A 17478-nucleotide genomic window follows, 5' to 3' on the forward strand; every position below is an offset into this window, starting at 1 on the left:
ATGTAAGTTCCCATTAAAATTTTAAAGGAAACCAGTTTTTCTCTGGCTGGATAAACTTCCCTGTAGTAAGTTATGAATATCTTCATTGACATTAGAAATGCTGTTAAACAGAGATACCATACTCATTGATTCTAAAACAGTTTTTTCAACATTTTTATGTCTCTGAACTTGGAACACATCTTACAGTGAAGGGCATAGTACTGTCACTGTTAGCTTGCATTGACGTTGCGTTTTCCCCAGATTGACAGCACTAGTGTCTCAGTGCTACCAACTAAACATTACATTTACTGCTTGAGGTTTTTGAGGGACCACCCTCAAAAAAAAAAAAATTATAATCTGTAACCAGATTATAAACCTTCATGAGTCCTGAGTTACAGTTGAAATGCTAAGAGTAAATGAGTTTTCCTACCTTAATGCAGTGCCTAGAATGAGCCATATACATTTCTTCACTAACCCTTTCTGTGAGGCTTCTGTTAACCACACTCCTTGCTTTAAAATAGGAAGTTTCTGCTTAACTCTGCATTTTTTAGTGTGGTTAAAAATTTGTTTTCTTGGTGTGTTAAAAATTTAAACATCTCTGTTACAAGCACTGGTATCTTAGATGGGAAAAATCACATTCTTTTCTCAAAAGCCTTGAGGCTCCTCTCCTTGCCCTTTGGTGTCAGCAACAAGTCCTTGAACTGTCAGAGGAGTAATGAAGGTGGTAAGTAGGTGGCCAACAATATGACCCCTTATAGTTAAACTCACAGCAGTGGGAATTATGGACAGACTGCCTGTGCTCAGTGAAATTAATCCATTTTGTTTAGAGATTTTTGTTGTCTTAAAGTAGATTTGAGTTTACTCTTGCCTGCCAATAGTGAAACCTAAACTTTCAATTACTTGTCCTTGCTCCAGGAAACTGGAAGACTCCTATAAAAACTGAGACCCTTATAAAAAAAGGTCCAGGCTAAAATACTGTCTTGAGTGAATGTGCAAATGTATATATGTATATACTTTTATTACGGTATACTTTCAGTAAAATTCACCCATTTTTTTTTTTTAAGATTCGTTTATTTATTTACTTGACAGAGATCACAAGTAGGCAGAGAAGTAGGGGATTGGGGCGGGGGAGCAGAGAGCTCCATGCAGAGCTCGATCCCAGGACTCTGAGATTATGACCTGAGCCAAAGGCAGAGGCTTAACCCACTGAGCCACCCAGGTGCCCTGAAATTCATCCATTTTAATGTATAGTTCTGAGTTTCAAAAATTCATGGTCCTGTAATTGACAGCTCAGTCAGTTCAAGCCTCTGAGTATAACCTATTCCAGAGGTTATATAAATAGGAACCATGCATTATCTAGCTTTTGGAGTCCAACTTCTTTCATTTAGCATAATGCATTTCATGTTATCTAGGTAGTTGGATGTATCCATTCTTTGTACCGCTTTATTTCTCAGTAATACTTCACTGGATGACAGTATTAGAGTTTGTTTATCCATTCACCAGTTAAAGACATTTACATTCTTCCCACTTTGGAGTTATTATAAATAAAACCACTATAAATATAAAAATCACATTCTTTTCTCAAAAGCCTTGAGGCTCCTCTCCTTGCCCTTTGGTGTCAGCAACAAGTCCTTGAACTGTCAGAGGAGTAATGAAGGTGGTAAGTAGGTGGCCAACAATATGACCCCATACAGATTTTTGTATGAACATAAATTTTCTTTTCCTCATTTCCCTTAATATAAATACTTAGGAGTGGAATTGCTTGGTCTCTTGTGAAGTATATGCTTAATGGTTTCTCATAATGACTGTACCATTTTGCATTACCAACAGGAATGAATGTATGCTCCAGTTGTTCAGCATCTTTGTTAGTACTCCATATTGTGAAGATGCGTTCTGTTTGCTTGTTTTTAGTGTTAGTCACTCAAATAGTTGTAGTGTTCATTTTTATTTTAATGTACATTCATCACTGACTAATGATGGTGAACATCTTTTCACCATCTTTAATGCCCCTTTATATTCTTTGATGTGTATATTTTCTTTGTCATGGATATATTGTCTTTGGTGAAATGTCTGCTCAATTCTTCTGCCTGTTTTTTAATTGGGTCGTTTGTTTTCTTAACTGAGTTGTTTAGAATTCTTTATATATTCTAGATATAAGTCCTTATCATATATGTGATTTGCACATCTTTTCTCCCTGTTGGCAGCATATCTTTTCATTCTCTTTACAGAATGTTTCCAAATACAAGTTTTTAATCTCCATGAAGTCCATTTTATCAAGTTTCCTTTTATGGGTCATGCTTTTTTGGACTTGTAGCTAAGCTTTGCCCAAACCAAGGTCACAAAAATTTTCTCCTATTTTTCCTCCAGAAGTTTAATAGTTGAAGATTTTATATTTAGGTCTGTGATCCATTTTGAGTTAATGTTTGTTTATGGTGTGAGCTGTGGTTCATGCTCATTTTGTATTGCATATGAATACACAGTTGTTCCTACACCATTGATTGAAAAGAATAGTCTTTCTCATTGAAACCCCTCTGTATTTTTGTCAAAAGTCTGATGACCTAAGTATGGGTCTGTTTCTTAGACTCTCCATTATGTCCAAATATGTATCTAATAGACTCTAAACTGTCTACCCTTTCACCAATACCACACTTTATTGTTTACTATAGCTTTTTAATAATTCTTAGATATTGTGAATCCTTCAGTTTTATTTTTGAAAATTGTTTTGTTTTAAAAAAAAGATTTTTTAGGGGCGCCTGGGTGGCTCAGTGGGTTAAGCCGCTGCCTTCGGCTCAGGTCATGATCTCAGGGTCCTGGGATCGAGTCCCACATCGGGCTCTTTGCTCAGCAGGAAGCCTGCTTCCTCCTCTCTCTCTCTCTCTGCCTGCCTTTCTGCCTACTTGTGATCTCTCTCTGTCAAATAAATAAATAAAATCTTTAAAAAAAAAAAAAAGATTTTTTAAAAAAGATTTTATTCATTTGCAAGGAAAGAGCATGAGCACGGGGAGGGGGCCAGAGGGAGAAGCAGGTTCCCTACTCAGCAGGGAGCCCAACACAGGGATCTATCCCAGGACCTCGAGATCATGACCTGAGCCGAGGGCAGACGCTTAACCAGCTGAGTCACCCAGGCGCCCCTGTTTTGCTCTTTTTATTCCCTTTTCTGGCCATCCAAATTTTGGAATCAGCTTGTCAATTTCTTTTGTTTTAAATCTTTCTAAGAAATTATTATTATGTTATTTTGATGTACTCTTAAATGTATAAAAAACAGTACAGATAGATCCTTATATCCCTCGCCCAGTCTCTCTAGTGTTAACATCTTATATAATGAGTATAATTATCTTAATAAGGAAATTAACATTAGTACAATATTACTAAAAAACTTATATGAGGGACGCCTAAGTGGCTCAGTCAGCTCAGAGTGGCTGAAGCATCTGCTTTCAGCTCAGTTCATGATCTCAGGGTCCTGGGATTGAGCCCTGTGGCAGGTTCCCCACTCAGCAGGGGTCTGCTTCTCCCTCTCCTTCTGCCCCTCCCCCCACTTGTCATGATCGCTCTCATCTCTCTCCCAAATAAATAAAATCTTTTAAAAATATATGAATTTCATCAGTTTTCCTATCAGCAGTGTACTTTTTCTGCTGTAGGATATTATCTCACATTGCATGCAACTTTTTCTCTGAAGTTTTTAATTGCAATTACATTGGATATATAAATCAGTTAGGGGAGAATTAACATCTTAACAATATTAGGTCTTCTAATCCAGGGACACAGTATGTCTCCATTTTAAAGGCTTCTTTTTTTTTTTATTAGCATATAATACATTATTTGCTTCACGGGTACAGGTCTGTGATTCATCAGTCTTAGACAATTCACAACACTCACCATAGCACATACCCTCCACAGTGTCCATAAGCAGCCCTCAGTTTCTTTCCTGAAATTAAGAGTCTCTTATGGTTTGTCTCCCTCCCCAGTCCCATCTTGTTCCATTGTTCCCTCCCTTCCCCCACCCCCCCAAATTCTTCATATCAGAGAGATCATATGATAATTGTCTTTCTCTGATTGACTTAATTTCACTCAGCATAATACCCTCTAGTTTCATCTGCATCGTTGCAAATGGCAAGATTTCCATTTTTGATGTATGCATAGTATTCGTGTGTGTGTGTGTGTGTGTGTGTGTGTACACATACACCACATCTTCTTTATCCATTCATCTGTTGATGGATATCTAGGCTCTTTCCACAGTTTGGCTCTGGTGAACATTGCTGTTGTAAACATTCAGGTGCACGTGCCCCTTTGGATCACTACATTTGTATCTTTTTGAGGAACCTCCATACTGTTTTCCAGAGTGGTTACCCCAGCTTACAATCCCATGAACAGCGTAGGAGGGTTCCCCTTTCTGTGCATCCTCGCCAACACCTGTCATTTCCTGACTTGTTAATTTTAGCCATTCTTATGGGTGTGAGGTGGTATCTCACTGTGGTTTTGATTTTTATTTCTCTGAAGTTAAAGGCTTTTTTTTTTCTCTTTCAGCAATATTTTGCAGGTTTCATCTTATAGAACTTGCACATTAATATATTTACACTTCAGTATTTGTGTGTGTGTGATTGTTAATTATGCTTTTTAAAAAATTAGAATTCTAAAATTCATTGCTAGTATATGGAAATACAACTGATCGTTATATATTGACTTTGATTCCTGTGACTTGGCAAACTCTTTTATTCTGGGAGGATTTTTGAAGATATTTTTGGAGTTCTTTATATTGACAGCTGTGTTGTTTGTGAATAAAGACAAATTGTTCTTACTTTCTAATGTGTATGCCTTTTATTTCTTTTCCTTGTCTCATTGCGCTGACCAGTACTTCCAGTATAATTTTGTTCAGCTGTCCTGAGAGGACATCCTTACCTTGTTCCACATTTTGGCACTCAGTCATTCACCGTGAAATATGGTAGTTCTAGGGTTTTTTAGATGCTGTTTATCAGGTTGAGAAATTTCTCTAATATCAGCTTACTGATATTTCTAATCATGAATGGATACTGAATTTTGTCAATTTGTTTTATGCACCTTTTGAAATGACCATCTGAGTTTTCTTTTCTTCAGTAAGTTAATAGTATCAGTTACATTGATGTGACGACTTTTGCATGTTGAACTAGAGTTGCATTGTCAAGATAAAACCCACTTAGTCGTATGGTGTATTATCATTTTTTATGTATTGACTGGATTTAATTTGCCAATGTTTTGTAGTTGATTGTATGTCTACCTTCATGAGACTTACTGACTTTTCTTTTTTCATCATGTCTTTAGTCTTGGTGTCAGGATAATGCTAAGCCAGTAAAACAAGATGGGGAATGTTCTCTCCTTTTCTATATGCTGTAAAGTATGTAAGATAGATACTAATTCCTTCTTAAATTGATGATAGAGACTTCTACCATTCTGCCAGTGAAACCATCTGGGCTTGGGTTTTTCTTTGTAGGAAGGTTTTAAATGACAAATCAAACTTCTTTAATGGATAGAGGTCTGTCCTTATCATCTGTTTCATTTTGAATGGGCTTTGGCAGATTCTGTTTTTCAAAGAATGTGTCCATTTCTTCTAGTTATTAAATTTATGGTCATACAGTTGTTTGTAATATTCCTTAATCTTCCTTTTTATGTGTAAAAAGGTACATGTTAATGTCCACATTTCAGTTGCTTACATTTTTATCATCTTCCTTTTTAATCTTGATCATTTTGTTCAGGGTTTTATCAGTTTTATGGACCTTTTTGAAGCATTATCTTTGGTTTTATTGACTTTTTGCTGTTTTCTGTTTTCTACTTTATTCCTTTCTGCTTTTGTCTTTTATTTTCTTTGTTTTGTATATTTTGGTTTTCCATTCTGTTTTTAGTTTCTCAAGGTGGGAAAAATAGATTTTTTAAAATTATGTTCAGTTAGCCACTGTATGGTACATAATTAGTTTTTGATATAGTGCTCAGTGATTCATTAGTTAAGTATAACACCCAGTGCTCATCACAGCACGTGCCCTCCTCAATACCCATCACCCTGTCAATCCTCTCCCCACTCTCCTCCCCTCTGAAACCCCCAGATTGTTTCTTGGGGTCCATAGTCTCTCATGGTTCATTTCCCTCTCTGATTTCTCCCCCTTTGGATTTTCTTCCCTTCTCTGTGGTCCTCCATGCTTATGTTCCACATATGAGTGAAACCATCTGATAATTGTCTTTCCTCTGCCTGACTTACTTCATCTAACATAATCCCCTCCAGTTCCATCCATGTTGATGTAAATGGTGGGCATTCATCCTTTCTGGTGGCTGAATAATATTCCATTGTGTATATTTTTGCTTTTCTTTCCCTTGCCTTTGGAGACATGTCTTGAAAGAAGTTGCTGTGGCTGATGTCAAAGAGGTTACTGCCTATGTTCTCCTCTAGGATTTTGATGGATTCCTGTGTCACATTGAGGTCTTTCATCCATTTAGAGTTTATCTTTGTGTATGGTGTAAGAGAATGGTCCAGCATCATTCTTCTGTATATTGCTGTCCAGTTTTCCCAACACCACTTATTATAAAGACTGTCTTTCATCCATTGGGTATTTTTTCCTGCTTTGTCGAAGATTAGTTGACTATAGAGTTCAGAGTCCATACCAGGGCTCTCTATTCTATTCCATTGTCCGTGAGTCAGTTTTTTTGCCAGTACCATTCTGTCTTGATGATCACACCTTTGTAATATAGCTTGAAATCAGGCAATGTGATGCCCCCAGCTTTGTTTTTCTTCTTCAACATTTCCTTGACGATTCGGGGTCTTTTCTGGTTCCATACACATTTTAGGATTGTTTCAGCTCTTTGAAAAATGCCAAGTGGTATTTTAATAGGAATGGCATTGAAAGTGTAAATTGTTTTGGTAGGACGGACATTTTAGCAATGTTTCTTCTTCCAATCCTTGAGCATGGACTATTTTTCCATCTCTTTGTGTCTTCCTCAATTTCTCCATAAGTGTTTTGTAGTTTCTAGCATACAGATCCTTTACCACTTTAGTTAGGTTTATTCCTAGGTATCTTGTGCTTTTTGTTGCTATTGTGAATGAAATTGACTCCTTAATTTCTCTTTCTATAGTTACATTCTTAGTGTATAGAAAGGCCACTGATTTCTGTGCATTGATTTTGTATCCTGCCACGTTGCTGAATTGCTATATAAGTTCTAGTAATTTGGGGGTGGAATCTTTGGGTTTTCTACATAAAGTATCATGTCATCAGAAAAGGGAGAATTTGACTTATTCTTTACCAATTTGGATGCCTTTTATTTCTTTCTGTTGTCTGATTGCTGAGGCTAGGACTTAATAGTACTATGTTGAATAATAGTGGGGAGAGTGGGCATCCCTGTCGTGTTCCTGATCTTAAGGGAAAGGCTAGCTTTTCCCCATTAAGAATTACATTTGCTGTGGGCTTTTCATAGATGGTTTTTATGATATTGAGGACTGCTCCCTCCAATCCTATACTCTGAAGAGTTTTAATGAGGAACGGATATTGTATTTTGTCAAATGCTTTTTCTGCATCATTTGAGAGGATTGTATGGTTCTTGTCTTTTCTTTTACTGATGTGCCCTACCATGTTGATTGATTTGTGAATGTTGAACCAGCCTTGCATCCCAGGCATAAAACTCACTTGGTCGTGGTGTGTCATCCTTTTAATGTATTGTTGGATCCTGTTAGCTAGGATCTTGTTCAGTATTTTGACATCCATGTTCATCAGGGTGATGCTGGTCTCATAGAAGGAGTTTGGAAGTTTTCCTTCTGTTTCTATTTTTTGAAACAGGGCGCCTGGGTGGCTTAGTTGCTAAGCTTCTACCTTCGGCTCAGGTCATGATCCCAGCGTCCTGGGATCGAGTCCCACATCAGGTTCCCTGTTTGCCTGCTTTCCCTCTCCCCCTGCTTATGTTCCTGCTCTTGCTGTCTCTCTCTCTCTCTCTCTCTGTCAAATAAATAAAATCCTTATTTTTTGAAAGAGCTTCAGTGGAATAGGTATTATTTCTTCTTTAAATGTTTGGTACAATTTCCCTGGGAAGCTATTTGGCCCAGGACTTTTGTGTTCTGGGGAGGTTTTTGATTACTGTTTCAATTTCGTTAACTGGTTATTGGTCTAATCAGATTGTCTATTTCTTCCTGTTTCAATCTTGGTAGTTTGTAAATGTCCAGGAAGGCATCCGTTTCTTCCAGGTTGCTTCATTTGTTGGTATATAGTTGCTAGTAAAAATTCCTAATAATTACGTCTATTTCCTTGGTGTTAGTTGTGATCTCTCCCCCTTTCACTTGTGATTTTATTAATTTGAGTCCTTTTTCTGGAAACACAGATTATTCATTTGAAGCATTTCTTCTCAAAATAAGCATGTAATACTGTACGTTTCCCTCCAAGTATTGCTTTAGCTGTAGCCAACGTATGTTGGTATGTTGTGGGTTATTTTTTTTTTTTTAAGATTTTATTTATTTATTTATTTGACAGAGAGACCACAAGTAGGCAGAGAGGAAGGCAGAGAAAGAGGAGGAAGCAGGTTCCCCACTGAACGGAGAGCCCGATGCAGGGCTAGATCCCAGGACCCTGGGATCATGACCTGAGCTGAAGGTAGAGGCTTTAACCCACTGCGCCACCCAGATGCCCGTTGATATGTTGTGTTTTAATTTTCAGTTGATTCAGAATATTTTAATTTCCTCGTGACTACTTCTTTGGTCGATGGGTTATTTAGAAGTGTGTTAATTTCAAGCTACTTAGAGATTTGCCAAGTATCTTTCTGTTACTGACTTTGGTTCAAGTGTGACCTCTATCTAATGTTTCCAGCTTCCAGTGGTTGTATACTCTCCTTTTAGCCCACCGTCAGCTTTTAGCAGAGGGTGAACATTTTAGCTGGATACATTTTACCCTCTTATGTGGTAGCCTCATCTTCCCATTCTCTGCCATGGTGAGCCAATACAGTCCCATGACTCCTTGGAGGTGCATGTCTTTCCTTGAATTTTGTGTTACTTTTTACACAAACTCCGTTATAGGTTCAAGAAAAGTTATGATTTTGTAAATTATTGTTTTGGTTATTGATAAGCAGGGGAAGTGTTCTTTCCAGCTTTCTCCATCCTAAGGTAAAGCCAGAAGTCTCAATGCCATATATTTTAAGCTACAATCTGGGCAGTGTTTTAGAGTTTGAGCCATAGAGGCAGAAAGAGAGAGGTTGATGACTCTGCATTGTAAGGCTTCATTGCAGACAATTGCAGTCACATTCTCTTTGATGTCCATGGAGTAACCCAATTGTTCTGTTGTAATAAAGTTTTATTTCACTAACAACAATGACATCTTCAATCTGCACAAAATAACAGGAGTGAGTTTCTGCAAATAACTGCCACCCCTGCCTTCTTTTCTAATTTAAGTTGTGGGCCCATAGAGTGCCTTGTGTGAATGGGTGACATAGGTCAGGAGGCTGAGGCCTGGGCTTATTTCTTCTTTGGAATAGTACAAGTTGCTGCTTAATAGTAGAGTAATACATCTATATAAGAAGTTTAGCTTTGGCTCAGTCCCTGCCTGATTATGTGTTGAGGGAACAGCCTATAATTAGGCACTTCATTCCAGCCTAGTGGCTGTTGAAGGAATAGAATCTAAGGAAACTCTGCTCTACAGGGTTTTAAGCTGGTAATTGGCAAAGCTATATGACTATAGACATCAATATGAAGATACCTTTTTATTATTTTCCATTGCAGAATAATTTAGCTAATTTAAAGCTTATACCTTCATGGGGGAGAACCTAGTTCATGGAAATATTTCTAAGATGATTGTTTTAGAGAACTTCAGCTACTTGACTGTGGTCAGCACAATTGGATTTTTTAGTTGTTAATTTAACTTTATTTATTGCTGTTCTTTTTCAGAAAATACTTCCAGGAGGAAATACATCATTTGATGTAGTTTTTCTTGCAAGAGTAGTGGGAAATGTAGAAAATACTTTATTTATTAACACATCCAATCATGGGGTATTTACTTACCAGGTAAGAACCAGGAGTAAAACTTTCATTTTTTTATAAAATATAGTTCTCATCTCTGATGTGTCATATGACAGCCTATCAAGAACCCTCTTGGGGCGCCTGGGTGGCTCAGTGGGTTAAGCCGCTGCCTTTGGCTCAGGTCATGATCTCAGGGTCCTGGGATCGAGTCCCGCATCGGGCTCTCTGCTCAGCAGGGAGCCTGCTTCCTCCTCTCTCTCTGCCTGCTTGTGATCTCTGTCTGTCAAATAAATAAATAAAATCTTTAAAAAAAAAAAAAAAAGAACCCTCTTAAAAACTCAGGGATAATAGGAAATACAGGAGTTTTACTCACTATTGTGTCTGTGACTATCCCTATTCAGATCAGACTGAACAGTCTTTTAAAGCTACAGCTAAAGCATTAATGTAAGATTGGTTAACAAAATAATAGTAAAAAATATCTTACACTAATTTTTTTTTAAATTTTACTTTGCACATTATGCTTTATAATAGTTTCAAGAGTAAAATATACATGGCTGCTTTTCTTAGTAAATGATTGTTTAAAATTTGTTCTTTTTATATGTAATTATTGTTTAGGTTATTAAAGTTAATGTTTTATGAATCAAGACTTTTATATATCAAGGTTATCAAGATTATTAAGAAAAAATGCTTATATGGCACTATACTACATGACTTAGATGCATTTCTGCCTATGTTATCGATACTGTTATCCTCATTTTTTGAGATAGGGAAGGAGAAGTTTAGAAAAGTTAAATAATTGGTTCAGATTATGCTACTAGTAGATTATTGAGCAGGTATTCAAACCCATGTCTTTGTACCTATAATAACCATCCTCTTAACCACTGTGTTATACTGTGCTTGGAACACATGGTTTAACTCCTTACTTAGCTAATGTCTTACTTGACAGTGTCTATGATTCTGTTTTCAACATTCTTCTCCAGGACCCAGAACATACCATGTATCTTGAAAATTAGTGTCGCAGTAAACTGATAGTCAGGTACCTGTGTTTATGTATGGTGAATAAGTCTTTAATGGGTGTTTAGTAAGCAGCCTGCATAGATTAGTAACTTTGAAGTACCGTATATATGACACTCATTTAACAAGAACCTCTTGAGTAAGTGAAGACTGCTGTAAGAATATTAAGACCTTTACTCCACAAAGGCACCCCCAGTTGCCTAGGTGGTTGTGGCCAAGCTGGACTACCTGAGGCTTGTGATCTGGTCATTCTCAAGGAGAGCCTCAGTGGCCTCTGTCTTTCTTCACTTCTCCACATCTAATCTTTCACAAAGTTCCCCTCCTAAATATATCTTGAGTCTGTCTACCTCTCTTCTCTTCACTGCCATTGCTGTCTTCTAAGCCACCATTGCTTCTCTCTGGATGACACGGTAGCCTCCAACCAGCCCTCCACACCCCTCCAGTCCCTGCCATGGGCCTCATTCACTGTAATCAGAGTGACCTTCTGTGAACATAAATCACATCTAGTCAACTTGCCCATGGAAATCCTAATGTTGTCCTATTGCTCTTAGAACAAAATGTAAACTTCTGATCAAGGCCAACAAGGCTCTGCCTTGCTTAGCCCTGCTACCTCACCCCGTGACCTTGCTTCTCATGGCATTCCTGGTCTTCAAACAAGTCAGCCCATTTCCTGCCTCATTCCCTTTGCATACTTCCCCTTGCCTGAATACACTCTCACTACAGTTTTTTCTCATCTTGCTGGTGACATCAGCTCACATCACTTCCCCAGAGAAGATTGCTGTAACCATGTTCTCTAAAAGAATATTCCCAGCCTTAACCCCAGCCAGTTATTCTATACCACATTACCTGGTTTTTAGAACTTTTTTATTGTTACCTAGTCTGTTCCTCATACTAGAATATAAGGTTTATGACAGAAGACATATTATTTTTCTTATTCATTATTAAATCATTCACTATGTGTATATCTATGCCTAGCACGTCATAGGCACTTAATAAATATTTCTCATTTGAATAACTGGCTCACCCTGTTTAGTAAGTCAACCCAGGGCCTTGTCTTCCCATGTTGGTATGACCTGGAGCTGAGCTTGATATTTGAGAAATTCCTTGGGCCCTAGATCCATCTCCTTATGATTAGAGTAAGGAAATCTTTTGAGTCCCTATTTTCTTCTTTTGTCTATTCTATGAGCTCATGAAGGTCTGCTATCATTTTAATTTCTGATATAGAAATAATTCCAAATACACATATATATGTAGTAATACAAATATGTAGCCAAATAAAGTATAGAAACTACACGTGTATTCTTTTTAAATTGGTTAAGATTTGTCCATCTAAATAAGACTCACTCGTTTTCTCTGGATCTATCAGTTATAACTATAAAAATGTTAATTATCAGAGCAACTCAGATTTTTTTCATCTTTGAAATAGGTATTTGGTGTTGGGGTTCCAAACCCATATCGATTGAGGCCATTCCTTGGGGCCAGAGTTCCTGTGAACAGCAGTTTCTCACCTATAATAAATATACACAATCCTCACAGTGAGCCTTTACAGGTGAGTTTATGATGGTGATTTTGAATGAGTTTCATTTTGGCAAAAACTAATGCTTAGTATGAAATCTCAGTCTGTTACAGTTTTCAAGACTGTTTAAAATAGTGGGGTTGAAAGGATGCATCACAGTGGTGGGGGCTTTCTTTTAGTGCAGCTTTCTGCAGTTGGAGTTTTGGATCACAGTAGTCCAGGTATTGAATTTTGGGGACCACTTCTAAAACTGTTTCCTCTGGTATTAGATTTTAACAGGTCTACATTTAATTTAGGAGTTTTCAGCTACACAAGGCCACTACTTTTCTAGTATGACATAAATTTTTTATAACACTGTTCATGCTTACTTTTGGTAATAAGTTTTTGGTGATGGCGGCCTGGAAATTGAAGCCCAAGGGAAGGGTAATATAGAATCATGATTAAAAGCAAACGTATTTTTTTTATTTAAAAAGTCCACTCCTGATCTTACTCAGTCTGTTAGTACTGAGTGTTTTCAAGTTTGAAATCTCCTCACTAGTTCCTCATCTCTGGCACAGTGGGAATGACTGATGTTCCTCCCTCATGTACTCCTAAGATCTCCACCTGCATCCTCAGTGACTTCCAACTACGTGATATTTGCTGCCACTTGTGTCATCTGGTTGGAAGGAGATGTGGATGCTTTCCAGAATAGTCCATAATATCCACACCCAGAGTTCTTTAGGACCAGTGCTGCAGGCCTTAACAGTACTTTGAACATAGCCATTGGAGGGATAGCACTACATATTGTGGCGAACTGTAGGGCTTTCACAGCCAGAATGGTTCTTGTCATCCCAGAGGCGCTGGCAGAAATGTTCATAAACAGAAAGTGAGGAAGAGTATAGTGAGATTTTTAGAACATGAATTGTGAAATTATATGCTGAATTAGCAAGAAAGGGGTTTCTCCCTGACACTTAGCTAACATTTGGTGAGCATAGCTACTCATAGGAATATTCTGCCCAAATTTTAATGATTTTTTAGCTAGATATCTTTGTTACAAAAGAAGAAAATGCCTTTCTATCCTGTTTTTACAAGTGAAAAGTGTTTCCTCTTCATCATCAGTTGATCATTTATATCCTTTTGGCTAACTTTTGGTAATTGTGTATTTTCCCTGTTCTGACTAATTTTTAATGACAAATTATACAGAAATCTCATAAATTCCTGTTGCTTTCTTTCCTCGTTTGTTTTCAGTCAACTGATTTTTGTTGTTGTTGTTAATCTGGGCTTTTTCCAGTTACTACATTTTAATGAAGAATATATCTCACACTGGACTTGGCACCAGCACACGGGAGAGCAAATGGGAAAAGCCAAAGCTGCCCTCTTAGAACCAGTACAGGTTATTTATCTGGAAGGCACTTTAACCTCATGGTTCTGTGTTATACTGTGTCATTAGTCTTATTCTTAAATTTAAGAAAATACTGTAAATTACAGGTTGCATCTGATTTGATAAAGGACAAACATGAGTATGTTCTCACTGTACAAAAAAAAAAGTTAACTCAAACATGTGAAACAAAAATCCTCTTGAGTTCCACTTTTTAATCCAGTGCTATCCAATAGAACTTTCTTCAATGATATATCTGTATCTGCTCTGTCCAGTATAGCAGCCACCAGCCACATGTGCCTAATGAGCAGTTGAATTTGTGGCTGGGGTGGCTGAGAAACTGAACATTTCATTTTATTTTATTTCAGTTAAATTTAAATAACCACATAGCTGATAACTGTTGTATTAGCACAGCTCTAGTCCCAAACCCCCCCTTATAGTGCATTTGCATATATATATGTGGACACAAAAATAAACATTCTTGAGCAGGTTTTTTTTATATAAATTATATTCTCTGTTGTTGGCTTCCCTTTTTTTCTGTATGTTGTTTAATTAGAATAAATATTACTGGACTTAAAGTCAGGAATATGTCGTGTTCCTAGCTTTAATGTGATCTTTCCTTTGAATTTTATAGTGTAGCCTTTTTCTGTCCCCATTTCCTTATTCCTTCCCCTACAATCAGTAGTCTACATTTTAATCTTCTGTTTCCACACATTGTTGTGCTTGTTTCCTTAATACCTTGTAAGAATAAACAAAATAGTATGTGATGTCTTCTGGTTTTTCAGCAAAGGTTCTACAGTCACTCCATCAGTTTAGATGCTATCACTATTAATACAACTGGGAACACTGTAATAAAACAGAAACCAATAATACTCAAAGAAAATCTTAGCTTGTTAGTCTTTGCTAAATGTGTTATTTTAACAATATACACCAAAAACCTTGAAGTTTTTACTAAAGTATTGCTGTTTTTCCTGCTTTGTCTTTTTTTTTATGTATCCCTAAAGGATTTACATGGTAAAACAAGTGAAGGTCTTCCACCCATTCTTTTACTTCACCCCAAATTTGTATTTAACTAAGAATATTCTTGGGGTGCCTGAATGTCTCAGCCAGTTAAGCGGCCAATTCTTGATTTCAGCTCAGGTCACAATCTCAGGGTTGTGGGACCAAGCCCCACCAAGGACTCAGCGCGAAATCCACTTGTCTCTCTCCCTCCACTCCTTTCCCCACTTGCGTGCACTCACTCTCTCTATCCCTATCTCTATCTCTAAAATAAATAAATAAAATCTTTTTAAAAATTTTTTAAATGAAAAATTAAGTATATTCTTTCTTTTTAAGAGGCTGGGTTACCTGCTCTTAAAGGAAAGTCTCCTGCCATATGACTCATTCTATCCCTAGGTATTTACCAAAAAGAAAAGAAAGCAGACGTTCACACAAAGACTTATAGAAATGCAGTGTTCATAGCAGCTTTATCTGTAATGACCAAAAACTGGAAGCAATCCAAATGTCCATCAGTAAGTGAATGGATCAAAAATTGTGGCATAACCATAACATAGAAAAGAACTGTTAATACATACAATAACATGATCAATCTCAAAATAATTACACTGAATAAAAGCAGCTAGGACAAGTGTGCATACTGTATGATTCCATTTATATAAAGCTCTAGAAATTCAAACTAATCTTGAATGGCCAGACCCAGCTCATTGGTTGGCTAGGGGGTGTGAGGGGGCAGAAAGAGACAGTTAGATTACAAAGGCCATGAAGAAAATTTAGAGGAAGGGTTATATTTAAAGTCTTAATTGCAGTGGTAGCTCCACACCTATATATGTATGTCAGAATTTATCAAGTTGTGCATTTGAAATATGGGTGGTTTATTCGTATATCAGTTTTAGCTCAGCAAAATCATGAGTATAGGTGCAAGCCACAGAGGTATTATTAACAGTTCCTGTGATTTTTGCTGCCAAGAGAAACCAAATACTGCCATACTGCATTAAAAATGTTACATATAGGGCGCCTGGGTGGCTCAGTGGGTTAAGCCACTGCCTTTGGCTCAGGTCATGATCTCAGGGTCCTGGGATCGAGTCCCACATCGGGCTCTCTGCTCAGCAGGGAGCCTGCTTCCTCCTCTCTCTCTCTGCCTGCCTCTCTGCCTACTTGTGATCTTTCTCTGTCAAATAAATAAATAAAATCTTTAAAAAAAAAAAAAGTTACATATATCCCAGAATGATGCATTCTTCACTATTTCACTATTATAGTAGTTGTTAGATCTGCTGCTAAATCTTGATATAAATGTGTAACTGAAAAAAGCACTGTGTTGGGCACCTGGGTAGCTCAGTTGGTTAAGTGACTGCCTTCGGCTCAGGTTGTGATCCTGGAGTCCCAGAACCGAGTCCCACATTGGGCTCCCTGCTCGGTGGGGAGTCTGCTTCTCCCTCTGACCCTTCCCCTTCTCATGCTCTCTCTCTCTCTCTTTCTCTCTTATTCTCTCTCTCTCTCAAATAAATAAAATCTTTAAAAAAAAAATGTACCATGTTACTATAAGAAGTACAAAAATTGTATTTCCATAAAGTGTTTTTCCTTCGGAAAAAAATAAAAGGTGTTCTGTGGATGGATTTTCTTTAATCCAGTGTCTGATATAACCATACTCTAAATTTAATATTTGGAAGTTACTTTGTTTTAATAAAAAATAACCACCACTGGTCACACATATGAATCACTGACTCCAGTGATAAGACATGATACTTATCCTACTTTTATATCTGTAAATGTTTTTAAGTTGTTCTAAGACACAGGATGCCAGGCGTATTTCTGTTTAACAGCAAATCAGTTGCATTGAGAATGTGATTTTGAACTTAACCATCACATGCTGTTTTGTCACAGGTTGTAGAAATGTACTCTAGTGGAGGAGATCTTCACCTAGAACTTCCAACAGGTCAACAAGGAGGTACCAGAAAACTGTGGGTGAGTGATGGTATATTTTTCTCTCATGTGTAGTCACATGGAACCAATTATGTTCTTAAATACACCAGAAATTATACACCACATTTATCAGCTATATAAATGTGGGTGACTTTCCCTTAATTATATCTTAATTTTAAACTTACATCAGATATGTTTGAAAATTAGATGATACATGGAGAGAAAAGTGTAAGTAGTAATTTTGGGGAAGAGCAATGAACAAAATTGGTGGAAGCTTTAACCCACTCTGTGAAAAGGAAGAGATTTCAACTATTCTTTCATAGAATTATATTGGTAATGTTGTCTCTGAATATAATCATTTATAATGTGCTTTATACCAAAAATTAAAAAAAAAAAAAAAACCCTGTGGGAAAGATCCATTATATGTTTGAGGTAGAGACTTGAACATGCAGATTTATTGTTGATAGTGATGACATTTTCAGAGAGAATGTAGTTAAGCCCTCATGACAATTTAGAACATTTTAAATTCTTAGGTGATTTACATCCACCTTTAATATTACTGAATAGTTAATACTAGTTTGTGTCAATTCTAAGAGAACCACCTTTTCTTAGAGAATATTGGCAAATATTAGCCAAGTCAATGAATATGTAGCAACTATCTTATTTGTACAGTTTCCTGTCCTCAGAGGGTTTTTCTTTAAATGTTATTTACCACACCTTAATCAAAGAGGGGAAAAGCACAGG

General features: G+C 37.1%; 1 protein-coding gene across 1 annotated transcript in view; it reads left to right on the plus strand.

Annotated features, from left to right (window-relative positions):
- TMEM131 (transmembrane protein 131) overlaps window positions 1-17478 on the plus strand; it is a 209122-nt gene that overhangs the window by 120570 nt on the left and 71074 nt on the right. The window contains exons 6-8 of the mRNA XM_059406161.1: window positions 9857-9973; window positions 12369-12491; window positions 16696-16776. Of these exons, the coding sequence (XP_059262144.1) occupies window positions 9857-9973; window positions 12369-12491; window positions 16696-16776 (321 nt within the window). The remainder of the gene's footprint in view (window positions 1-9856; window positions 9974-12368; window positions 12492-16695; window positions 16777-17478) is intronic.

This window comes from Mustela nigripes, chromosome 7, assembly GCF_022355385.1.
Source record: "Mustela nigripes isolate SB6536 chromosome 7, MUSNIG.SB6536, whole genome shotgun sequence".
Taxonomy (NCBI): domain Eukaryota; kingdom Metazoa; phylum Chordata; class Mammalia; order Carnivora; family Mustelidae; genus Mustela; species Mustela nigripes.